General features: G+C 37.5%; 1 protein-coding gene across 7 annotated transcripts in view; it reads right to left on the reverse strand.

The window, feature by feature from the left end:
* The window catches only part of LOC124166984 (hemicentin-1), a 316,617-nt gene extending 309,039 nt beyond the window's left edge, over nt 1-7,578 (reverse strand). For all 7 annotated transcript variants that reach the window (XM_046544739.1, XM_046544740.1, XM_046544734.1 and 4 more), the window contains exon 1: nt 7,393-7,578. In XM_046544739.1, coding sequence (XP_046400695.1) covers nt 7,393-7,433 — 41 coding nt within the window. In that variant the 5' untranslated portion in view covers nt 7,434-7,578. The remainder of the gene's footprint in view (nt 1-7,392) is intronic.
* Between the last annotated feature and the right edge of the window lie 19,371 nt (nt 7,579-26,949).

The raw sequence follows: 26,949 nt of genomic DNA on the forward strand, positions 1-26,949 counted from the left end.
CTTAATCCCCAATACCAATACCAATTTTTTCTAGCCTTGAACCTTTTTGCAGGACTTAATACAAGGTTTTTTGTTCCCTATAAACCTTCAAAAATAGTGTACCCACAGATGAAATAAAATGAAAACTTAGAGTAGAGGTTCACCAAAGGTCGTCATTATCCAATAGTGAGAACTTCTGCAACTGTCCGACAGAAACCAGCTGCACTGTCTAGCGACGAACGCGATTACTCGGCATAATTAACGGCGACGACAGAATGCAGCGCCTAGAAACCGTTCCTTCCCGTTTCCCTGGTAACATCGGATTGCGGATGGTAGACGCTAAGAGGATTCCAAGGCGATTATCAAAGAAGGAGACGACGAATATCCCTTTCCGCTACATAGAGTGGCAAGAAACTTCGTCCGCAGAAGTTTGGAGGCGTCCGTGAGACGCGTTGAATAAGGTGAGTATTCGCAATCACAAGGGGTGCAATATGCTCACCGCCTTCTCTCGAACGTCGGCGATGCAGGTACTGTGAAACGAGGAGAAATTCAGAACCCCATAGTCATAATGGGAAAGAAAGAATGGGGAAGGAGAAAACACATTAAGGGACAAATCATACTTTTTCAACTTAGGTTATCAGAATGGAGCCAACATTTTTTTCGTTACTGTATGAAAATAAATATACTCGTTATAAAAATGAAACTTTTGTAACACCAATGGTTCAATACAAGTTCCAATTGACTATATGACTTTAAGCGACTTAAGGTAATTGAATAACTTGGATAATCAGGGAATTGAAAGTTACTTTCAAAATCCTGGAAAATTTCTTGGTTTCATTCATAGGAAAGTTCGAACATTAGCAAAATTTATCGACGTAGAGTGGTGAAGGGAAAATAAAAAGAGAAAATGGTATAACTACGCATGGTAGTACACGGTCATCAATTAATTTCATGTTATCAAATATATAAAATCAGCAATACGTTAAAAAACTACTGCTAATTATTATTCCTAGCGGTGACCAGCATAGTTTATAAATTGTGATACTGACATTGCATCTAAGCAACATAAATATGAGAACATGCCTAATTTCAAGAAACCATATTTTTTAAATTTAATTTTTGAATGCCTTTAATGATTGCAAATGAGATAAAGTGAATGTTAAGAGAGCGAAAAGCGATAAGGACAGGAGCCATGCACTTGTGAATGAGTTTTTAAAATGGCGACCAATAGTAATGAGACATTTAATGATACTTAGCTATGCATTAAAATGTTGCATACCAAGCTAAATGTTTGCGGTTTTTTTTCCAGTGACTGTGCTGAGATTTGCATTAAAATCACAAAGACAAAACAAAATAAAAGAAATGGAAATACTTTTAGCCAAGCTTCTATAAATACCCTTCCCTCTAGGGGATATTTTCCATAAGTTGAAAGTCGCTGCCAGGAAGTGCAACGATACATTGGCAGACATACGAGGAAGATTTGAGGGTCAAAGACCCATGCAATTACTTTCCGTCAGCGTGGAATATTACATGTACCCCCATATCCACCACTTTTGACAGCTTTTGAGATTAATATGCCAAGAAAAGATATACCAGCTACTTCCTGAGGACATCATCAGACTTTTGAGCTATTAAGTTTGAACCAGCGTAGGTCTCATGGAAGGGCACGCGCTTAATGAAATGTTAACTGAAGGTTAATCTTCACTGCAACTGGGCACGAAGGTGGTAAGTAAGATTACAGGAACTAAGATTTGACACAGCAATTTACGCCTCAGCAGGCACTGGTGCGGTTTTGAGAAACTTTTCGCGAGAGAAAAAAGAAAATAAAAGACATATCTTGGGCATGGACGGAGATGGAGACATCTAGTGAGAAGGGAAGGGAGTGAGATGGTGGGGGAAAGATGTGTCATGCGGAGGGGTAACGGGCCGTAGAAATAAAGTTTTCTCCACTTGCAAGACGGAAACACAGGGCAAGGAATTCAAACTTGCGAGGAATGGTGGCGGGAAGAAGGGAGGTGAGGGGGGTCCGAAAGACAACTAAGCCCTGGACGGAGACCGCCCTTTGCGACCCTGTTCCCCTCCAGCGCAGGAATGTGAATTGGACAGGGGACAATAAAGAACGAGTCAAAGAGGATAAGGTGATGCTGGGCTAAAAGATTTATTCTCCGTTCAGATTGGTCTCCCGTACCCGCTCTACTCCAAAAAGCTTCTCCAAAAATTGCGAAAATTCCTTCATCACGGAAAGTTCCAAGCAGTTTTGGAATCATGGAAAAGTCCACGCCTTCCTCTTGCGCCTTAAGAGGCACTTCCTATTCCAACACATTCGGTGAAAGTAAGTGGTGCGAACGCTGTTGAATTACACTCTTACCTGTGTGGAAATTTCTGGTCACTACGAATTCTAGGTAGATGTTGCCTGTTCAGTTAAAATAATGTAATTATAATAAAAAATATCATTAAATAAGACGAAATGAATATTTTATATTTTCATAGTTATAAATTAATTAGAATGTTAGGCTGAAAACGAGAAAAAAATTCTTTGAAAATACAATTTCCTCCGCTAGTCCTCAATTCAATATGATTGCTTATCTTCTATATTATTTTTACTGTATAGATACATTTTTCTCAATTTTTACGCAACCAAACTCTACAAATGAGGTACTAAAATGCACAGAATTTATCACAGAACATACGGCAATATATCATGCTTCCAAAATATTGCTATTGTTTCCTAAAATTGGTTTCTAAATAAAAAAAAACAAAAAAAAAACAAAAACCGGTAAATATTCCTGACGATAACGGCGCACAAACTGATACATTTGTTCATTTGCAACAATATCTCACATTCTTTAAATAACTTTTATCAAAATGCGGCTGATTCCACATTCAAGTCTCCTGTTGATACGTAAGTACGAGTCATCGTGCGTTTAACAGAGGATAGTGTAATTACTTCCAATGTTATGTTTAAGGAGGTCCTATGACCTCAATTTGTATATGAACATTCCAATTAAATTTGTATATAAGACCCTGCCTTTTTTTCTACATTTTTAAATTAGAAACGCGCCTATCCCTCTGTGGACCTGCATTGAAAAGAGCGGGGGAAGCCCGCTGGGAGCGGGCGCAGCACGCTCGTAAAATCTAATTTCATCAAGAGCAAGAAAAGAATTTAATTTAAAAATTGCAAGATATTGAAGGAATCCAAATAAAATACCTCGTGAAGGTCATGGATAAAGATAATTACGGAAGTTATATATGCTTATATATAATCGTGTCGTTGGCTAAATCTGAAGCGTTTAGCTAGCTGTGAATGTAATGTCATTTAGTAGGCTTAGTACTCATAAATATATGGAAGGGAAAATATATGAGGGAAAAATAATAATAATATATAAGGGAAAATATACGAGGGAGGTAACTGAGGCTGTCATACCAAGCATAAAATATTTACACTGGTACGAATGTGGTTCATAGGATAATATAATTAAGAATTTACAGAAGAGGATGCACTAAAACTCATAAAAGTTGTTTATTTATATGAATCCGAGGGCATATTTTACAACTTGTTTGAGAAGTAATAATTTCCAAAACACTTATTTAATATATAATTTGTTCTCATTAGTCCCTTTTGCTATGGAGATCCACCCGTAAGGGTTACGTCTTCGAATACGCGGGGGAGAGATTGGGTTCACTTAAGTATAATCCACAGTGCATGAAAACCAGAACTTGGAATGGATAAATACCTAGAGATAAGGAAAGGCATGGGTCTCGGACTGGAACATATTAAGATTTCTTTCTAAGATAGGACCCGAGTTAGGAAAGAAAGAAAAGGGAGGAGCATGATATCGTAGAGGGAAATGACGGGACGGTCTACTGGGGCACTTGTACGGCCCGCCGGCGCGGAACCGTAGCCTAGATGGGACGAATCTCGGCTAGCCGGGTAGGAGGTGTTGTCATTGGGTTGGGGACAGTGCGAGGAAGGAGAGATGTAAAGGGGAAACCTTAGGCTGCGCCGAAAACTTTTCCAAAAAGTTAAGGTGAAAAGGATGGATAAAGGGTGTGAGGTTTAAGGGAAATTCTTCCCCACACCTTCAGTGGTGAGATTCTCAAGAATAAAGAAAGTTACTCATATTTTTATTCTTTCATGAGCTCCTACAACACCAAAAGAACCTCTCTTTTCAACTATTTTTGAAAAAAATTAAGATAAAAAAATATGAAAAAATTATTACTCCCCACCTCACTGCAGTCGGACAGATTTTACGGGAAGCGAAAAAAAATATGAATGTCTAGGAAATGGTGTGGGAAGAGATGAGGTGGTCACGTGGTATGGGAAAAGGCTGGGGGTACGGCTATATGGTGGGGACGAACGGTGAAGTTGGAGAAAATGTTAAATTTCCTTCCCCTTGCCGAATGGCTCAGAGCTGGGAAACTTCTCACATATTATTCCGACGGAATCTGAGAATCTCATTTAAGAGGCGAGTCTTACTTATCAAGTTCCTCACATTAGTCATGCGATGGACTCATTTTCTCCTTTCCTCGGGCTCAGATAGGCCCGGCGTATCATTTCCAAGCTCACCACCGCGATACCCTTCATTCCATCCGCGTTACGTTTCCCCAGATCTGTGAGCGGGTTCGAACTCATACTTTTTCCATTAAAGCCGCTCTACTGCAAAAGTAGGCGACAGTCATTTTCCCCATACTAAAACCAGCGAAGGGAAAAAATAGTCCCCAAACTAAGTTACACTACAACTAAGCCATACCTCTCCAATTCATATCAACATTAACATGGCTTATCACTCCGTTCATTTGACAGATATATAGTTGGGGATCCTTATAATTATTTGTTTCCAGCAAATAGTGTAGGCTATGATACCTAAGTTATAAGACTAATGTGCGTCAATTGACATCACCGTATGATTTGCGATTTTTTCCAATCTCTTGGACTGTTCCTATAATTTTTATGGCGCTAGTTGAAAAAATTTGGTAGCATTGCTCCCACTCACCTCAGGTAGAAAATTTAAATCATTACTTTAAGTAAATTGTCCATGCACTGGATATAAGGGATGATGTCTAAGCCAAATTCACTAAATTTCTATATATATATGCGCTCAACCCCTACAGCCTGCAAAAATCGTTAACTAATAAAATGCAAAATAAATAATAACAAAACCCAATAATTGACTCTAAAAACTATTTATAAAATTGGGAAAAAATGGTGGACCCAACAATGATTTCCCAACAAAAACCCTGTAAGATTCGAGTTAAAAATTTTATGAACGAAAGAAAGAAGCTGAATGAATGAATGAAAGTATTTATACTATTTATATAGAAGGTTCTTCAAATTATACACTCGCGCCGGGTAACGAAAATACTTTATTGTCGTAGTACTTTCACGGTGCGCCAGTTGAATGGTGCCACAAACTTAATGTTGAAAACAAATAGTATTATTTATTTTGTACATTTTCGTATGACTGTGAATGGCACGATAAACTATTATCACCTTTCAGTGAATCTGATGTGTTTAGACCATAAAATGTATTTGACAAGACAGATATCGTAATGCCTCATTGCGACTATCTGAGCGAAAAACGCCCGCGTCTGGCGACAAATTCGTGAGAATGGAGTTTCGCGCCTGATAAAATAGGTATCCCCTCCCTCTCTTTCGCCAGTTCTCATCGAAGACATTCTGCACATGCGGCAAACGGTTACTCGTGAAGAAAATCCGGAGACCAACTCATTAAAAATCAAAGAGTTAGCTTATCTCCATAATTATTTCGAGCTTCCATTTCAGAAACGTGACTGGGAAAGAATTCCGTAGTTTCACGTGCTGATGGTCTTATTCAGGATGAATGTATTATTCTAAGCCCCGCAGACATAGAACCTTCCGATTAAATGCAAATCCGTCCACGGAACGAAAAATGCAGTTGCTTGAATGCAGTTTCCTGGGAAATAAATCGTAATACCTTAGAAAATGTTTCGCATTTTCTGTGCAAAATATATTAGCAATACATAGCTAGCATAATACAAGAAAAAATTAAGACTTTAAAGCAACTGTGACTTTTCGCATGTTTCATCAGGCTTGAACACCTCATGACATTGCGAAAAAAAAGTATGCTTTCAAAAATGATTGAGTAAATAAAAAAATTAATAAAAAAACTGATTCGTATATTTCAAAATGTTATTTAAGCAAAAATATTCATGATGTATTTACATTAGTGTTCCGTTAGACGAAGAGAGATTATTCCAAGAGAAACCAAGTCCAACACCTCCGCGTTTGCAGCACAAAATTTAAGTTATTGTTCCTTTATGATTTGGTTCCAACAAAGAAGATGTATTGGCACAAAATATGAACTAATATATTTTTAAACATATCAGTATAAAATATCCTGATGTTCAAGCAAGCTGAAGTTGGGAAAAATTAATTTCTAGGAAAATGCATTTAGTAATAACCCAGGAAAACCAAGAATAAATAAAAAAGTGATTGATGAATATCCCAACATTAATTGCTATCTAGCCATTAAACCGTAAAAAATCGAGGGCTTTTATTAATTTTAGATGCTGTTCGATGAAGTAGGCTGACCAACACCAAACCGCATGCATGATTCCATTTTCATTTGACGCATGAATAGACTCATTTGATATCTAGTACCGGTAAAAATAATACTATTTTTTAAATGAGGTGAGATAAAAACATACTTAAGTGCCCTGACGTTTTCTAAGTACGGCTACCTAACCTAGACGAAAGCACTGGTTAAATTTATTTAATTCAACGGTTAAGTTACATCCATTTTTGTAGGTGTTACCTAGTTTGAGTAGTGGTTATTTTCAGAAAACAAATCATTTTTTGATGTGCGTGACGTTTTTTTCCTATCAGATGCATCACTGATAAGTTTCTCTTGGCTCTCGATAAAAGTTAATGGTTGTTTTATTGTTTTCTTTTGCAAAATGATTGATTATTCAATGTTATACAAGTATCATCGCAAAGTAGGATAGCTTTTTTAATAAGAAAAAAATGAAGTAATTCTCAAAAAATTTCTCATGAAAGTTATGAATTAGGTGTTCCTTCTAAAAGGATGCACCAATACCGCTTCATTGACCTTACTTGTTATTGTGGTACTTCAGAAGCATTCTATGCTAAACTGTTACGCGACAAACTTGATCTATTCCACTAATTTAAATTTTAAAACCTTCAAAATAAGCCTTAAAAAGGAATACGAAAATAACTCAGTACTTTATGTAAGGTAAAATTTTCATATGTTTAAGAAAAATGTTGAAAAGGGTCTCATGCTAGGTCCTTCAAATTTTAAAATCGAAAGTAAAATTTTTAACCGGCAATGTATTATGTGAAAAGGATAAAATAGGATGATTCAAGCGTGAGTGAATCATTCTGTTAAGCAATGATGAGAAAAGAGTCTTTCTTACCTTTCGGCGTATTCTCCTTCGGGCCGGGCTATGCCCGCCATGTCGCTGAACACGTAGATGCGCGAGGATCCGCGGTACCACTTGATAGAGTGCAGGTCACCACACCTCCCGCGATCCACATCGCACGGCAACTTGATGTGATCGCCCACGAGACCCGCCACGTCCGCATGCGGAACGATAGCGCTCGCCACTGGAAGTAGAAGAAGAATATGATTTAAGATTACGATGGGAATTAGTAATTATTTAAGTTATTCCAAAGGGTATTATAAATTGACACAAAGTATTTGACTGATACCCGGACCTAACTCCCCCCGATATTGAAATCATCCCTTTAATTCAAAATTAATAAAGATAATAAATAATTTATTCCGAATGCAAAAATTCCATTAATGAAGATGTAATTCCACTTAACCCTTCCGTGACCGTGACTAGAAAACTTCCGCGAACTACTGTGTGGGGTATCCCAGGTACCCCAATTTTAATTAATAAATTATATGTTGTATTTTAGTCTTCTCTGTATTTCAACACCATGACTATTTTAATGATGATATATCTTGTTTTGTATGATTTATTAAAACATTGTAGGCTGCATTTAAGTTTTTACATTGATTTTGTGCGAAATAGCAGGAATCTTTCATATTTTGGTATTGTAATTGTACATTGACTGAAATTCTACGAAAAAAACAAGTACAAAAGTTGTCATAATGATAAAAGCTCCTCCCATTAAATTCATAAGATATTGATAAAAATTTTAATTACGAGAGATCCTATAAAGGGAATAGTTCCATGAGGCCTCTTACTTGCTCTAATAAAAATATTTCAAAACATCGCAAAAGACCAACCAAAAGGGTGAATAGTTTGATTTTACAGTTTAAAAAATTTATTTTACAAAATTAACAGTGATTAGAAATTATAAGTATATAAAAAATTCAGAAGAAGGAAATTCAGAACTCACTGGAAGTGAAAATTATGGCCACCATATGATTAATCTGATAAAAATAAAACTTAATAAAAGAGAAAAAAATTAATTACATTTTCATGTTTCAGTAATTATTTACATAGTTCTGATCGCGAATGTTCCACGATATCCTGGTTAATATAAAAAAATACTCAATGAATTTGAGACCATCAAGAATCATTTGATTTGAATATCCATATTAGTTAAATTCTGGTCACTCAGAATAATATAAATAGCACATTTGATGCGTTGTTATGACGGTGTAACATTGGATGTATCATTGTCTCAAAAGAAATTTGAGTCTATTCAGAAGCCTTTATACCCAATTGTTTCGTAATCTCCGCATTCCTTCTCGTTCGAGAAGGCCAATCAAATCAGAACTCGGATGAATTCATGGTTAACCCATTCGCCCAATGTAGCACTCTGTTACCCACTTTATTATGAGCAGTATTCATCGCGATGCCTTACAACCATAATGAGCTGTCGCGCCTCAAGATCCCGTAGCGTTCAGTGAGAAAACGCGCTCATTATACGGGTAAAAATCGATGGGGACGCCTTATTTATCACCGGAATTTACGCCTTGAAATTCGAGACTGGAAAGAAAATATGCCACCCGGCCAACCCCGTTTCGATCTGACGCCAAATGTATTCCGGAATATGAAAAATGAGTCCGCGATTGGGAAAGAACCCCTCCATCCCTCAGCCTGAAGTGGTCCCATCAAAAAGGCCATAAATACGGCGCTAGGGGTCGAAGAAAGTCCCCCTACCTCCCAAAACTTCCAAGTCTCGATCTGCTCCTCCTCCTTATCCCCGTTCAAATTCCTCTCTCCGCAGGCGTGACTCAAAAGGGGTCCTCAGTGCCCCCTATAAAAATTTATCGACTGTAAACAAAAAGGTGCACAATATCGCACCCTTTTCTCCTCCTCTTGAGAAGAGCAAGCAAGTGGGGGGCTTGAGAAGGAGATGTCTCACGAGTCTTTCAACCGTGAACTTCGTATTGTTCACTCGAGATTGGATAAGGGTAGTGAAATTAAAAATGAATGATTTACTAATTTCTAAATATATTTCTCGTTGAATTGGTGCTTTATTTTAATTGCCAAACTTAAAAACGCATTCCAATCACTTCATCGCTTTGTAGTGAAAAAAGTATCACATAATGAGATTACTTGGTCAAAGAAGCGTCTATAATCATTCATAACTAGTGAACTAGTAATTTAGTAGTAACCGAAGTAGAAAGCCTAGCAAGCACGCATATTTTTCACTAAAGCTGAGTTAAAACTTATACCTTTTATATAATGCATCAGGAGTTAATATTGCCAAATTTTAGCGTATTATATAGACTTAATGTAGACAAATGTGAGTGTAATCACTATGATCTCACCAACGATTACAATAGTTGCGCAATAACAATTTGTAGCTTCAACGAGTATTTATTTATTTTGACTATCAAGTATCCATCTTAACAAACTCACTCAGTATTTCGACTCGAATGCTGGTATGTGTAGGTAATGTTGACTATCGGGCACGCCATCGGGCTAATAGCAAGCAATTCTTCACTACACTATAATTATTTTTCCGAGGGGAATGCCATTTCTTCATGATCATAGGCGGCAAACAACGATGAAACCCGTCTGCTTTTTCATTGGGCCGAAAATTGTTTAGGGAATGGCATATGAGGGAACAATTGACGAATGATTACTTATAGTTGATTCATGGTCATTACTGAAGTCTTCTCTGGGCAATTTATCCTGGGATTGAAAGAAATCGTAACGGAAGGACAAAAGGTGAAATTATGGGGAGCCCAAGCTCACATAGTATCAAGAGTATAATATGCCCTCTCTCCATGGATGCTTTGCCAATATGCATTTTTTTCCAATTGGTCAATTCCCCTGGCAATAAAAACAAAATCAAGATCCGTCGAATTCGACTATGTGACTTTTTCTTTAATTTTTATCATTTTTAATTCATTTTTATCAAAATTAATCTATGGTGACTCGCTAGCACCTAATACCGCTGGATGAATTCCAAAGATTTTTTATTAGCATAAGGCTCAGCTACCGCGAGTTTGGTCAAGATTTCAATAAAATAAAACATGAGATACACTCAAAATATAACCTGTGACCGTTAATTGACTGATTCTATAAATGAAATGGTTTCACTTAAAAGATTGAATTGCTTACTTCAAGTTAAAATTCAATACCCATAGCATTTATGATTAAAAGTTATTATTAGGTGTAAAAATTCGAAATTTAACGGCTTGAAAAACATGAATCCATCAATTTTTATTAATTTTGTAGCGATGGCTACGCTAAATAACACACTTCGGTTATCAGCGGAGAGGCGTTTATTGTGACTTGACAATACAGAACTGACTTGGGTAGCCCAGATGGCTAGCTTATATACATGCGGCGAATATTCTGGAACGCCGCGCCGGATCTTCCTCGAACCTTCTAGAATTCCTGAAAAGATATAGGAAAAAATACCGGCCGGCGCCAGGACTCGAACGCGCGCCGTCCGATTAGTAGGCGGACACATATCCACTGGTCCAACTCCACATTGTGGCGGACGATGCGCCACACTACTCCCCCCCTTGGAGGAGAGACGCGCTGTATCAATAGGTTTTTCAGCGTTAGGTAACGATTCTCGGCCGGAGGATTCACGATAAGATCGCTTATTTCACTGGCAAAACGATGGTCTAGGTTTCCCACGACGTAATCGTATTTAGTCTTGTCCGAGGTGATGTTGGCCAAAGAAAATTGTGCTTCGACTTGGGCGAACCATATTTCAGGCTGTGCTGGCCAGAAAGGAGGCAGTTTCGGAGTGACGCGGTAGACGGCAGCAGTGTCGACGCCGTAGGATGATGGAGACGGTGAGGCTTGCTGCGATGACAGCGTTGTTTGCTGCTGTTGTTGCTGCAGAGCCTGCTGGTGCTGTTCTTGAAGGAGCGCTAGCTGTTGGCTGTGGTTCGTTTGGTGTGCGGCGAGTTGCTGCTGGAGTCCCGCGATTTGAGCCTGCAGTTTGGCGAGTTGATCTGCGTCTGCCATGGTCGCGTGTTGTCGGGGTCACCACTGTAGCGATGGCTACGCTAAATAACACACTTCGGTTATCTGCGGAGAGGCGTTTATTGTGACTTGACAATACAGAACTGACTTGGGTAGCCCAGATGGCTAGCTTATATACATGCGGCGAATATTCTGGAACGCCGCGCCGGATCTTCCTCGAACCTTCTAGAATTCCTGAAAAGATATAGGAAAAAATACCGGCCGGCGCCAGGACTCGAACGCGCGCCGTCCGATTAGTAGGCGGACAGTTATCCACTGGTCCAACTCTACATTGTGGCGGACGATGCGCCACAATTTTATTAGTTGACTCATCAATGCAAGTATTTTTCACAAGTACGTGGGTCTGAATATAGCTAAACCTTTTCTGTTACTGTGAATCCAAGTTAACGTTCTTGTTCACGTTATCCCTGAAGAGCGATTTCCAAGAATCAATGCATCCTTAATTTGGAAAATCTCCTTCACGAGATGGGTTTGATACTGGGAATAACATTTTCGCACTACGACACATATAGCCTTGAACGGTGGAATGTTTTTGCAATAACTACATCCTCTGAAGGCGTCTATTCTTAAGACGCTAGAAGGACGAACAGAAGTTAAAAGGATATACTTTCTTTCTGTGCGAAGACATCAAGCATCTGTATTGTTTGGATGTCGTCGTCATGGAGACGAGACGGCAAAAGAGGGTGGGGGAAGGGAAGGTAGCGGTGGAGGGGAGGGAGGTCGGAATCTGAGACTCTTCTCAGTCGGATTCCGGAAATGAGCAAGGGGGGGTGTGTGCGAAGGCGATCGTCTCTTGTTTTTCCTCCTCTTCTATTTTTTTTTCGCGCGGAGGCGTGCGAAAAGGCCCGTGCAAAATGATGGACGGCCGTAATGATTCACACCACTTGCTCGGAAAGAATCGAACGGTATGGAATTCTTTCTTTATAACTCTTCCAACACATGCCATCGTGATGCTGAGTATAATATGTGCCTCTGAAGATAGCTCTGTCTCAGTTTGTAAAGCAGAGGTGTTTGCAGGAAAAAATAAACCTCCTAAGTTAATGGCGCTTTGGAATTTGTATGCATGCAATAATATTTATTAATTTCGGAATGCCCTTATGATAAGTTTTACTAGATAAAGAGTGAACCTAGAGGAAAATTACGACGATAACCATGCCAAAGCACCTAACCACGTATGTCTTATACCTTATCGGTGATAAAAAACGCCATTTTTATAAAATCTTGAGGACATACTTTATTCAAAATATATGCCGATGATGTAGTTTGTCGTTATAACATTTTTAATTTATTTGTTGTTGTATTTTCTTATAGCATACTTGCAGAATTCTTGCTTTCTCATTAGGTGTACGTATTATTATGTAAATAAAAAGCATTCGTATTGATGTCAAAAGTTTGCGTCTTAATTTTTTGGAACCAACTGGTGTTATTATCCAGATAATTAACCTATAAACCTTATAACAAGTAATGGCATTAACATGGAAATCATGGTTGGTAATAAGTTATCAGTTTGGAACATATAAAGTGAATTTAAGAATTTTTAAATGATTTTTATAACCTCCATTGCTCCTAAAAGCAATCACTGTTATTTTTATACAACATTGCAGTATGCTTCCTTCTAATTCATCTGAACTATCAAGAGGTGATAAGAAAATAGTGAGTTCACTGGACAAAGTGAGCTCATTCATTTATCAAAGGAAGTAACTCATTTCTAAAGCGAAGGCTGAGTAAACAACTCGGGATGTGAAAGTAACTTTTTTCATTCGTTGCTTGTTTCCAATTAACTGAAGACTTTCCTTCCTCCAATCTAGTGATGTTCTGTTAATTAATTGATCGCTTAACTACCATAGCAACGTTCGCATATTCCGTCAATCGACTTAGAGACACCCAAAGGGAATGATTAGTACCGTCAGTTAGGTAACATGAGTTTGGCATGCCTAGTCGCGGCGTAGTTTTAAACATTACAATAACTGCTAAGAGATGAGTTCTTATTCCAAAATGTAATTTTATGCATCACTTGGAATACCAAATTAGCAAACAGAGATAAAATTTTGGCTGAACCTTTGATCACGATCAGAAATAAGCTAGTCAAATATTCCAGGAGCATCGTAGTTTAGGGACAGGTGATGCAGACAAATGATGCGTTAGTGAAAGCAGCGAGAAACAGTGTTGTCGATGACTAATTGATTTGAGCCAGAGTGATTAAAATTACGACATTCGCACAATTAAGTCATCGCAAACGAGACCTATAGTGCACTTGACTTTAGTGGGTGTTCTCGTAATTCTTACCCAAGTAGATGGCTGTCAATTCGAAAAATGCTTTGGAGGTTACATTCATAGTTAAATGGTTAAATTTCAATTATTACTTTTGCATCCCAAAATTCACGCTCTTCACACGGCGAAGTAATTCAAAATTGAGAGCAGATATCCTATTCTAGTCCATCCTGTATAAGAATGCCTAAATTGGTAGAAAAACACTAGCTTTTGAGAGTTTATTTCTCATTACAACTGTGATAATGCTAATTATTTCCCTCGAAAATGAATACGCGAATCTAATTTTTTTTTTAAAGTGACTATCCTTCCTTTAGATTGCTGCCAAATGCAATCGAATATCCTTTTCAGATCTTATTATCCATTTATTTAATCAATTTCCGTTACCCATTCCTTTTTTTGGAAATATTTCATTAATATTCAGGTTAAATAAGGAAGAGAAAGGTGGCAACCTGGGGACGTCACTATCTCCAGCTTTTACAAGTCAAGGGATATAAAGAAGAGAGACGCACAGCAGCGAGCACAAGTCTTATCCTCGAGAAATATGCCAGGTGCAGCAGTGTTCGTGAGCGATCCGATCGGGAGACGCTACGTGAGCGGAAACGGCGAGAAACAAGTAGTGAGTGGTGTTGGAAGAGCGCATCTTTCCCTCCCAAGCCACGTCTCACTGTCGCCTTGCGCACTCCGGGCGGCGACGATCCCCCAGATATCGGGATAGGCCACCGCCCTTCCTCATTTCCTACTCCTTCTCCGATAGAAAATTTTCGGTTCGCCACTTCTGCACTTTCTTATGCCGCGTTTGACTCCGTTACAAGTAGTGAAGGATTAAGGATTTTCAATTTAAAGTGGAAATCGAGGTTTTAGTAACAAAAGAAATCTTTAAAACTAAAAAAATAAATTTTCTGCCGAAAAGTCGAGCTTTTCATTTCGATTGAAATATCGATTGTTTGAAAGTGATTTCGATCGTCATTTTTTCATCACTACCAAATATTAACATCTGCACACTCGAGGACTGATTCTGTTGCTCTTTTTTCACTCTGATATTTATGCAATGGCGAATTTTTGTTTTCAATCGCCATGAATATTTACGTATGTACTAAAAAGAGAGTTAGTAAAGGGACGTTTTTAAAGCGTAAGCTCGATAGTAGAGAAAGTACCTAAAGTAATATGAATATTTCTTTCTTTTCTCCTTCCTCCTTGCCATGTCCCTTCCCGTAAAACACGGAACTCATCTCTTTTCCATCTACCTCTCCACCGTTTATCAGTGACCCAGAGATCTCTTACCTACCGGCTACCTCTTACTTACCATTCCATCAAAGCTCCTTCTGTTGACATAATATCATCAATTTCATCTTTTACGACCGCCATCAGGAAACTTCCTCTTTAAATCCATCTTTCTTTGTCCACCCTTCCCTAATAGCATATGAGCGGATGAGGCGTTCATAGAAGTGGAGTATTATGTATATCTGAGTGTATTTAATCAAGTTTTATTTTTTTGTCGTTGTTTCTTGTTCCACTTTATTATTTATCCATTTGTTTAAAAATCCAATGTAAAAGGTCTCATGTACTGTTTTTGGGTTTATTGAAAATAAATAAATGAATAAATAATATCGGCAAATAGAAAATGGGTGGTTTACCTGTTCTTCCCTTTTTTACGTCGCGTTGGGCTCCCCTACCACCAGCAACATAGAGAGCATCATATGCTTAATTGTGGCCCAATTTTGCTACTCTCATTTCACTATAAGATTAATAAAATTGCGCATTTTTGTTTTCAACCACCCTCAAGATCCATATTAATGTTAGCATTGACCTTATACGGACGTTTATCAGGCGATTAGCTAGTATTGTAAGTTTTTTGGAGTAGGCTCGATAGTTGAGGAAGTAACTGAAGTAATAAATGCATATAACTTCCGACACAATTAGACTGCATGTTTGCAGCTCGGTCCACCTCTAAGCGTCTCCGCGTATCCACTACCCCTCGTCCGTAATGCGTTTCCTTCTCGATATATATTTGGTGGAGTAATGATACAAAATGAGAAAAAATAACTTGCCTCATTTACAAACCATTGATGAAACGCGGTTGGTTATAGCTTCTGCTGTCTTCATTTCCTCAAATGAGAGTGATGCATTTTGACTTCGTAATAAAAATTTCAGAAGAATTCATTGATTATTTTCCAAGAAAATAAAATTCACGGATGCTAAAAATTTGTTTCACACTTGACTTCCATGCTCATTTGACGTTTTGCACCATTATATATTCTAGACGAAGAAATAACAATCAATACGGTTGACTTAAAAATTTCGTTATTTGCGGGAAGATAGCGGCTTTACCTACACTTCATACGTCGCGTTGGCTTTCTCCACCACGAATATAACCTACACAACCATTATCCGATAGTGTTGCTCTCTTTCCGCTCTGAGATTAAGACAGTTGAATTTTCGACCACCAACCAACCAACTAACCACCACAAACTGCAACATACATGTAGTTTCGTGAAAGCTACCTAACGAAAACTTATGCAGCGGAAACTCAACAGTCGATGAATCAACTGGATATGGTGAAAATACTATGTAAACTCTGATATGATTACAAATGCAATTGTCATTCAAAACATATCCGTATTCTACATCTACTAACTACCCTACGATTGCAATATGTAAGCTCATTAATCTGGTTTAATAGTTTTGCTAGTTGAATAACCAGAAAATATAAAAATGAAGAACTTGGTTGACTTTACAACAGATTTATAACACTCGACTGTTTACGACTTTTCCAGATTACTATTGATTCAGAATTCAAGATTATGCATTTAATATCCTCATATTTAAGGATAAGTGACACCAGAATTAAGGGTGATGAATTTTACGCTTCGGATTGGTGAATTCCTTATCCAGTGTGTAATTTTTTTACAAAACACATGGTTAAATTTCAGAAGAAACAAATCTTGGTAAAAAAAATATTTTTGGGTTATGCAAGACTCCCTGGATAACTCCACTGTTTTTCCTCTCACCACTATAAAAAAAGATGCAGGATGCATTATGAACATGTGCCTAAAGTTTTATCTCCTTGTCCGCAAGAAGCGTAATCTTTCCTCTGTTCCTCAATTCTGTCGTGTTGGCCTCTACTGCTTCTAGCTGAGTGCTTCATCTACTCGCCCGTGACCCGATTTTGCTGCTCTTCGTCTCTAAAGTGACGAACAAAAGGACAACTCCACCACCCGTAACATTTCCTCACTATACAGATTATCTCTTGAGGTCTTCATGAATGTATGGCTCAAAACGAATAATTTTCGAGCACATTTTAAAATTCCTAGTTAAATCCATAGTAGTGAAACATCCATCGAGGTTGATTTAACATGTTCATAATGAGGTTAATTCAATTATTGTATTTACAAGGTTTCAGTTTATTTAGCCTTTTGAGCAGACCCTATCTCGGTGTAAGCATTATTTAACTAACGTGAATTTTCTTCCAAAGCTTTCTCTACAAATAACTCAAATAGTACCTACCATGGCATACAATAGTAGGTACTGTTAGGATTTTGATGGTAAAATGAAAATTAGAACATCAATGCTCTCGACATATATGTTATTTTGAGTAACAAAAAAACGCATAAATTAGTATTTTTCAACCCTAGTGAAGTCCCCAGAAATAAGGAATTTTGTCCGCTCTTGATTCCTGGGTAATTTTTCAATTGTCTAACCAAGAAAAGTAAAGCGTTAAGAGGCACTTCCACTTACATCTACTATTCTGAAAAAATTGAACTTCCTTTACTTATTATTTGCTTCTCAGGTCGCGTTTGCCTTCTCCACTAGCTTCAGAGTGCATCATCTCCATACGCGTGACCTGAATTCTGTTACTCTTCTCTTGAAATATTTGCATAGTCCCCTAAGTCTGCTTCGACATCTACACAACAACTTCAAGCCACGTAATTCGGATAGAAGAGCAGGTGTAGCGATAACTGCCTTGCAAATGCAAAAGAGAAGTTGTTATGGTGATCGTAAGTAAAGAATTTTAGTGTAATTTTTTTTTAAGTTTCTGCGCAAAAATAAATTTTAATGACATAAGTTTTTGAGTTTACATGGAATCCAGAACGCATAGGTCAGAAAACGTTGAACTTGCTAGTAATACGAGGCAGCTCAACTTGTAAATATATGTTTAAAATAAACCACTAAATCTTCATTGAGTTCTTAGAAATGCCTATCATTACATTTCCTTACTTCAAATAAGTCTATCATCTTACCTGTAATTTTTTGTTGACATAATTCCTGTAAGTCATTCTGGCCTATAGGAAGAGGAATTTTGGAAATTAACTCATTCAAATCAAGTTATAATGTGTTTTATCAAAAAATTAAAGCAAGTAGGATGTGTGTGAAGATAAAATGGATTGACCGTGTGAGTAACGAGGAAGTGCTAAGAAGAGTGGGAGAGAAGAGAAACCTCCTAAAAACCTTATGCAGAAGAAGGGACAACTTAGTTGGCCACATTTTGAGGCACGATGGTCTGATGAAGACAATCGTTGAAGGACAAGTGGGAGGGAAAAAGGGCAAGGGACGGCCCCGAATGAGTTATATAGGACAGGTTATAAAGGATGTAAAAGAGAAGAAATATGTAGCTATGAAAAGATTAGCGGATAGGAGAGAGAAATGAAGAGCTGCGTCAAACCAATCTTAGGATTGTTGACTAATGATGATGATGATGAGGATGTGTTTAATGGGTCTTTGAAAGGTTTTTTGGTAAATTTTGAATATTTCAATGCATATGAGAGGCTGCTTCAAACATTAAAAGACAAAGAAACTCCATTATAAGTCCATACGGTCGGCGGAGGCTCCCATGGAGGACGATTGCTTCATACCGCCCTCGTCCCCTGAGAAAGGAGACGGCTTGCTGTTCTTATCTGCCCTCAAACTCCTCATCGCCCTACAGTGTAAGCTACGTTGTGCATGCCCCCAGAATATCTTAGCAACTTTTCGCTGTGACTTGGTGTTCTACTCTAAGATAAATTACACGTTGTGTTTGATTCACAAATCACTTGAATCTCCCTAATAAAGCAACTAAAACCCAAATCAATCAGTGAATTATCCGGTAAGTATGCTAAATTACTGCCGCAGAAAAATAGTGACGAAAAGACTACTATTGTTCATTTTTGTCGAATTATTACCAGTCAAAAAAGTTTGTGCACAAAATATCGTAAAGAATGAGTACGAAAGTATTTGGCTGCCTTTTGTTCTCTTTTCAAGATCAATTATAAAACATCCGACTTGGCTCACACTAATTTCGCAGTATTCAACTTTAAAAGCGTAGAAATTTGATATCTAGTTTTGTTCTTTTATTCTACAAGTCACTTAATATGAAGAATTTTTGGCACAAGAAATATATTTCAGGTTATTTTTATACAATAATTAATGAAAGCAAGTTTTTTATTGGTAAATTCATTTAAATTATGCATGTGTATGTTACCATCATATTTAAAGTTGCATCATCTCATAAACTAGGCGTACAGCTTACGTATTACATGGCTTCTTACGTCTGGAGGGCTTCCTTCCTTAGCTAGCAGCAGAGTGCATCATCTACATAACCCTATCTCCTCCTCGTGACCTGATTCTCTACGGTGCTATCCTTCTCCAGCAGCAGGAACACAGCCCATGACATCGACTGTTCCACAACCCCCTATCTTCTCCCATTTCTTCCAAGAGTTGTGTCTGGCATGGTCCGTGGATGAACGTGGCGAATGGATTGCGCGCGGCATAGATGATAAGCTACTTCAATGTCAAGCCCGTTCACGTCACTTTTTTAAAATAACCTGCACAGGGTCACATTCCATCGATCACGTTGGCAGCAAATAGGTTGAGTGGGCTTGGTTTAGCATTAAATCCATTCAATGATTCGTACCGCTTTACTCCTTTTTATATAAGGGCCGTTAAAGTAATATTTTTGGCTTCTGGTTCTCAAGCGTAGCCCCTGAATTTGCTACAAATATGTATTAAAAACATGAATGGAGATCTTTCTACATGGTGTTTTTTAATTATTTTGCAGATTCATTGATTTCAAAGAACCGCGCACTTGGCCCTATATAATGGATATCCTTTGATCCAAAAGAATGAAGACATCATATTCAAAAGATGAGGTAGATAAACGCTGGTTATCATCAGCAAAGAAACTAAGCTTCATCCATATTAAATTCTATAGCATGGCTACAAAATCATCAAGCACTATTTATAATCTGAGGTTTCAGGTGAGATGGAGTGGAAACGGAACATTATGAAGAAGCAGGAGCAATTTCCACAATTTTAAATTTATTGGTACTATCTATAGGTACCTGATGATGCTGTAGGCGAATTCGGTAGTACCAATAAATTTAAAATTGTGGAAATTGCTCCTGCTTCTTTATTAAGCACTATTTAGATTTACTTGTAAAGCCCATAGCATTATTAAAGATAATTTAGAAAACAGATATGAACGCAAAAGATGTTCAACCTCAAGTTTTATCGCGAAAAATAAACTAAATTCCTAGCATTTTAACTAGCTTCACATAGATGGTAATAATTAATGTCCTTATTTTGACAATGTTCGATACAATTAATTGAAGTTGCTCACCAATATTTATTTTGACAAATGCACGATAAACGCTAGAAGGCCTCAATTCTCATTTACCAGGCAATTTAATTGTATGAGACATGAACTGCTGATATGACAAACGAAATACTTTGATGCCTTCAAAAAGTGTCTCTCTTCATATACAAAGAAAAAAATAACAACCAATGTATTTATTTTGTGACAGGTAAATTTATAAACGCGGTGGCCTGAAACTAGAATACTCTAAATTATCTGAGCTTATATTTTACGTGTATTCAATACTTTAATCAAGGCATTCATGTTTTCAGACCTTTACTCCGATAATTTATCACAACAGAATCTAAATACAACCACGAAGTCTACTCTTTGGGGACTGAAGTACCTCTTACTACCTGTTTTTGAATCCTGTTTCGGGAGTCGCTCATACGAAGTTGCGTGACACAATAAATAACACTCTGTGCAAGATCTGAGGTTCCTATGGACTAAAAGACATTCTCTGTTAGAAAATGTAACTTATGAACTTAAGTCATCTAGGGAAAATCTTATTTTTTTTCATTTTTGTGTGACATACACCAAATGGAGTCCAAACGTTTTCCACGTCGCTACGCATTTTACCGCAGTCAATGGAGTATATACTTCTGAAAATGTATGAGTTATTACTGCTACAATTAACACAAGTAATATAATAAAAAAACAGTATCATGAATCAGTATTTGTGTGCAACACATTAGTGGAAATATTTTTATACAAGACCTCTGATTCATTTAAGCAAAATTAAAAGTGATCCGTAAGACATTGAGAATTGAATCTAAGTGGCTAATGCTTTGGTATTTCGTTCTCCTAAATACGAAAGTAAATAATACTCTAAACTGATAAGTAGTAAAAAGTGTTTATCATGCAATGGTCAATAGTGTAAAACTGCTGATTGAGAGAGTAGGCCATTGGAGGCTATTAATTCACCTGGAATATACTCACTGAATTCGGTCTGACGCTTTTTATGCTACGGATGATATACATTCAATAGCTCTTCTTGGTGAAAAACATAGTGGAGGAAACATCAAAAAAGATTCTAGTGATTACATTGCGAGGAGACACGATGCTACATCGAAAGTTCATCTTCATTAAATAAGTACTTAAGTTTTATTTGTAGTTTATAATTTCTACATCACGAAAAACTATTCTACGCAATGTAATACAGCAATTAAAATCTACTTATTGGTTTTTTGTAAACATTTCTTCAGGGGCCTCACCAGGCTTCCGTTACCAGTTATACACTAATAAAGCTAGGCATAACAGAGTATATATTTCTGGAATTTTCATCAGGAATCTTATGTATCGGTATCTGTATACGATATTTTATTAAAACTCTTCATAAGCAAGGTCTTAGATTCCCTCAAGCTAAAATAAATTGTTGCGTAAGTCATTGAAAATTGAATCTAAGTGGCCTGTCCTTTGGTATTTTGTGCTCCTAAATACAAAAGTAAGTAATCCTCTGAATTGGTGGGTAACTAAAAGCGTTTATTATACAATGGTCTTTAGTGTAAAACTTCTGCGGGCAGAATATTTGTTTGGAAGTGACGAAATTAAGTAGCCGAAAACATAAGGGTTTGCTCTGGATAAGGGGATCTCTACCCCACAAATTTCACCATATCCCTCTCCTAGACTCATCCTTTCCCATTCAGCCTTTCTCCCACTTCTCTATTTTGTTGAACCTACTAATGACTCAAACTACATGTTAATGATGACTGCGCAACCGCATCAACTGTATTTCGTCATAAGCTAACCCAATGTGCAGAACATCCCGCCACTCACTGTGAATAAGATCTCCGAGAATCATAAAAAACTTCTTTCTCAATTCACGGAAAAAACTTATCCCTTCTCGACACATCTGAGTGGAAAGCCCTTCTATGAGTTTCCCGAAAACCGTAAAACCCATCCCCTTGATACTTTGTGAAAACAGTGTACTTCGTTGGCCTGCCTTCTACTTAACGAAGTCCATGAACTAAGGTCCTTCACCTCATTGACCATTTCTTCTTTTGCTACCTCGAGATCACCTTGTTGAAGAGCTGCTACATACAAATAAAAAAATTCGGGAGGAACTTGAATAGATTCTTTCCGAAGGTAAGGACGTTTGACCATCAAAAATAGATTTTTTTAAAATCTAACGTGATGCGCACAAGTCCTTCCCAGGAAATTTCGTTTCATCAGAAAGAAATGCAAATATGTCTCAGGTTATGCCCCGTAAGCAATAATGGATGTTGCCAATCAGGTCAAAAATACGCCTTCAAAACTGAAGTGCTCCCTTTTAATTATTTTGATGAATTTGAGTGCCCTTGAAATATGAGTGTATGCATTACTCCATCAATTTTCCCGGAGCAGAACGGCGACATTAAGTGCATGACCGAGATCATGGTCTTCTCTTATATTCAGGATGAACACAATCCATTATTATTTAAGTCTATACGGGTTTTTCTGCATTATTCGCTGCAACAATGCAACTTTTCGATCATCTATATATATAAAAGAAAGTCGAAAATCGTGTTAGTTAGAACACTTATAACTCGAGAACGGCTGCACCGATTTCAATGAGATTAAGTTCTTTGGATTCGTCTCAGGCCCGGATAACATATAGGCCATTAAAAAAAGGATAATTTCACACAAAAAATTCATCTCTTTCCTATGGACATGCATTTAGGAGTTATAGTAACACAACAATTGATAAGTCGGTCAAAACTACAAATTAAATAATTTGTTTTGTTTTTACCACTTTAATAACTGAATTTAGTAACAATATAACATTTTAATTACTTAATATATTCAAAATATTAATTAAATTGAAATTACATATTTAAAATTTAATTCGAGCTGATTGTAAGCCCAGCCGTGGCCCAGCTCGAGTTGACACTTCACTACCGTGTTTGAAAACAAATCTCCAAGCAATTGTTGACAAACGGTAATGTCCGTGTTCCTGTCGAGGAATCGAGTAGTTTTAACTCATTTCCTTGGAATGATTGCAAATTAGTTTCAGTGAGCTCATCAACAAAGAGTTCCAGAATATGATTGATCACCAAAAGAATCAAAGATGGTTGATTTAGCGAGCATGAACGAAGATCTGGATGACTGAAACGAGGTAAATTCAAATAGTTCGTACTCTGCATGAATTCGAATCTTTTAAATGTGTAACAAACGAAGACGAAATCACCAACTATCTATCTGAATATTTTAAGTCCTTGGACGTACCTGGCTTACCAAGGCACGATTTACAGCAAAATGTAGTTTCTGTGTTCATGATCTTTCGAAGCCTAAACCAACCATAACTATCCAACGGAATGTGTTTGGTGATTAAAAAATTTGGTAATGAATGTGATTCACGCAACTTTACTCAAAGGAAAATTCAAAGATGAGGAAGTCCACATTCCGAAGATTCCATGATCTCAACTCATATGCCCCTTTGAGCTTAAACGTATTCAATTTCCAATTCGTGTTGCATTCGTGATAACGATTAAAAAATCGCATGGTCAGTCTTTCAGTTTTTGTGTTGTTTGTGCTCATGTGCTAATGAAAACCCATGATTTTCTCATGGTCAATTTAACGTGCTATGTTCATTAGTCGATAAAACATCCTCTGTATTTCTTCCTTCGCTTCAAGTGCGTAGCTAGGATAGGGGGTTTTGGGCGCAGCTAATACTACGGGTCTGTAGGGTATAGAAAACTCGCTAAGGTAAGCGGGAGTGTGGGGGCACTTCCCCTAGACATTTTTTAAGATAAATGGTTCAAAATAGTGGGTTTTGCGGCTGTGTGAATAGTTAAATGTGTTTTTTTTGTTAGTCATCCGCCCCCCTAATATTAATAACAAAATCTTTCATAAAAAAATTCTCTTAGCTCTTGGGGGGGGGGGGGGGGTTTATCCCCCAAAACCTCCCCTCGCTGCGTCACTGCTTTGCTTCGCTATATTTATTTAGCTTCATCCGCTTCATCTTGCGCCTGATAACAAAACAAAAACAGTTGTTTATCAGAAGGTGCTTGACGCAAGACATTAAACCCGAATGTGTAGGGCTCACCGTGGTGCGTTTACGCATGCAGTACATTTACGCAGTGCATTTTTTCGAAACAGAGATACTAAAACTGGCGCGCCTTAAGTCATTTAATGCGAATGCTGCTTCATAGGGGCTTTTCTTGCACGATTTTGAGCATCAGTCAAGCGTCGGTCTGGGGTCGTGTCAACCTGCCCCCTGAATGGAGTGTATGCAACAGACTTGGACCTAAAAACATTTTTTTACAGCTAATAACGCAAATAGCCAACAACTGAATGCGTATAATTTTTATTTCATGAACTGCTTTATTAAACTACAATGCCCAAAATTTCTTAAGCAAAAACGCAAGAAAATTTGTTGAAAAAAATCCACGTAAACGTGCTCCGATTCACCCTATGTAGATTCAATAAAGAAAATGTCTTTCTGACAAGCAATTTTGGTACTCATTTACGTAGTTTTATTGAACTTGTATCCTTATTTTATTATAATAAATTAAACATGATTAAAAACGATACAGCCGCTCTTGATCTATAAATGGTGTAAGTAAACTGTAAGTTCATTGATTGTTAGGCGGTACGAAGTTCGCCGGGTCAGCTAGTTAGTTATATAAACTATCCTGAGAAACTTTTAGGCTACCACTCGCATTGTGAAATAATGTGACTACCACGATTAAAACAAAAACACATCAGAAGTATAAATTCAAACATCCAATGTGTTAGACTCACATATTTCTAATCAGAATGGCTGGTAAACGCATGGTTTCATGGTGCATTGGGTAAAATGGAGAAGGTTGCATTTTGAACATCACGTTCCCTTCCGTAGCAAACATTTAATGCACAGCAACTTTACAGAGCTTGAGTATGACGACCACTGTGTATGGACAAAAGTTTCAGCACTAATACATCTAACCAAATCAAAACGGTAGACTTATTACCACGTTTTATACCACCCTTAGAGTGCCTCCTATTTATTTGAAACTTCCTTGTGGGTTGCGTGAGCAGACCGTTGCATAAACCCATCGCTTGGCGCTTCCGTCGCAATTCTTTTGGAAACAAATGAGCCAAGCTGGACGCCTTAGTACTCCCCTTTCTCACTCATTCTCATGTCTGAAGTCCCAAGATAGGGGTTGCTAAATGTGAAGCCAACAATAGCTTGTAAGTGCTAAAATAATTATCAATCGATACGATTTGACTTGATGCGCAATGGAGCTATGCGTTCACTACCTCGGTCTCCTGGAAAAATGTGGAACTGCCGCGGCATATTATGAAATTTTACTAAAAACAATTAGAGTCGAACAATTCGTTCCAGATTTTTACGAATGCCAGCGCTAGTACGAGCATAGTCTCACCACACAAGCCATAGGTCAGTCGTAATTTCTAGGCAATCACAATAAGCCAAAGATTGATGATTTATATTTAGGGATTGCCCTGTCGAATTTCAAAGTAAATGCATAAAAAAGAGCTTAATGTGGCAACGAAGTGACAAAAAGAAGACAAAAACATAAGCTAGCATTATAATTACAACTTCAGAAGCATAGGCCAAATGTAAAGAAAAGAAATCAAACAAGAATTTGTTGAGAAATAAAGTACTTTAGGTTCACTAGCTTTACTGATTGGAAACCTGTGAAGCTAACACTGTGGATGTGCACACTTATACTTAAGATAGGTTTTATTTATTAGTCGTGATAATCATGTTATTTCAAAAAGTGCTGGATCGCTAAGTAGTTTCCCAGGATGATGTTTAATTTATATGACGATCCAGGCGTAGTAGTATTGCAGGACTTGATACGGTAAAACCTGAATAGTTTTTATCAAAACGGAATCGTGTCCTTCCCGAATATGAGAGAAGACCTTAATTACGATCATACATTTAAATTCGTTGTTCGGTTCGGGTTAAAATTGATGGAGTATTGCAGAACTTTTTTGCATTCCAATTTCAGCAGCTCTTAAATCCATTTATTAACAGCTGTTGTGAATTGTCCGTATAAAGCGTACGAACTTAATTATATTTCCTCATTTCGCTGGAATTAAGCTGGAAACGTGTAATAAACTTATGCATTGCTTTCATTATAATCATGAAAATTATATTTATTCGTGAGCAATAAATTTACTAGAAATAAAATCTCCCGGTAATTTTTAATTTCCAATAATTCCTAATTCATAAAATTATTTAAACAGGTACTAATCAAAGTTTTACGGATTTTGAAATTTAGATTTCATCGCAAACACTGGAATCGAAAATATCTTTTTTTATTGCAAGAGTATTGGGACAATTATATGAACTTAAAACAAGATGGTGAGCCTGCTACAAACCTACCAGAGTACCCTAGATAGCACCTTCTGTTCTTTATGAACTTCCGAACTGCGTGAGCACATCGTCACATAAAACCGTCGTCAGTCTTGGCGCTGCCATCGCAATTCTTCCGGAAACAAATGACCCACGATGGATTCAATAGCACTCCTCTCTCTCTCTCACCTCTCGACTGCATTTCCAAACTGCGAGCTTTATGAAAAGTCATGAACCACCCCTTTCAGTTCCACTCGTTTAAATAAATTCCCTTTCCCCATCCGATTAACGAAACTCCCATTTCCCACCGAAACCCCTGCACAGGGTACCATACACTTCATGCAATTCACGGTTGTACGTATTCCGGAAGATTGTG

The sequence above is a fragment of the Ischnura elegans genome, chromosome 10 (assembly GCF_921293095.1).
Source record: "Ischnura elegans chromosome 10, ioIscEleg1.1, whole genome shotgun sequence".
Taxonomy (NCBI): Eukaryota; Metazoa; Arthropoda; class Insecta; order Odonata; family Coenagrionidae; genus Ischnura; species Ischnura elegans.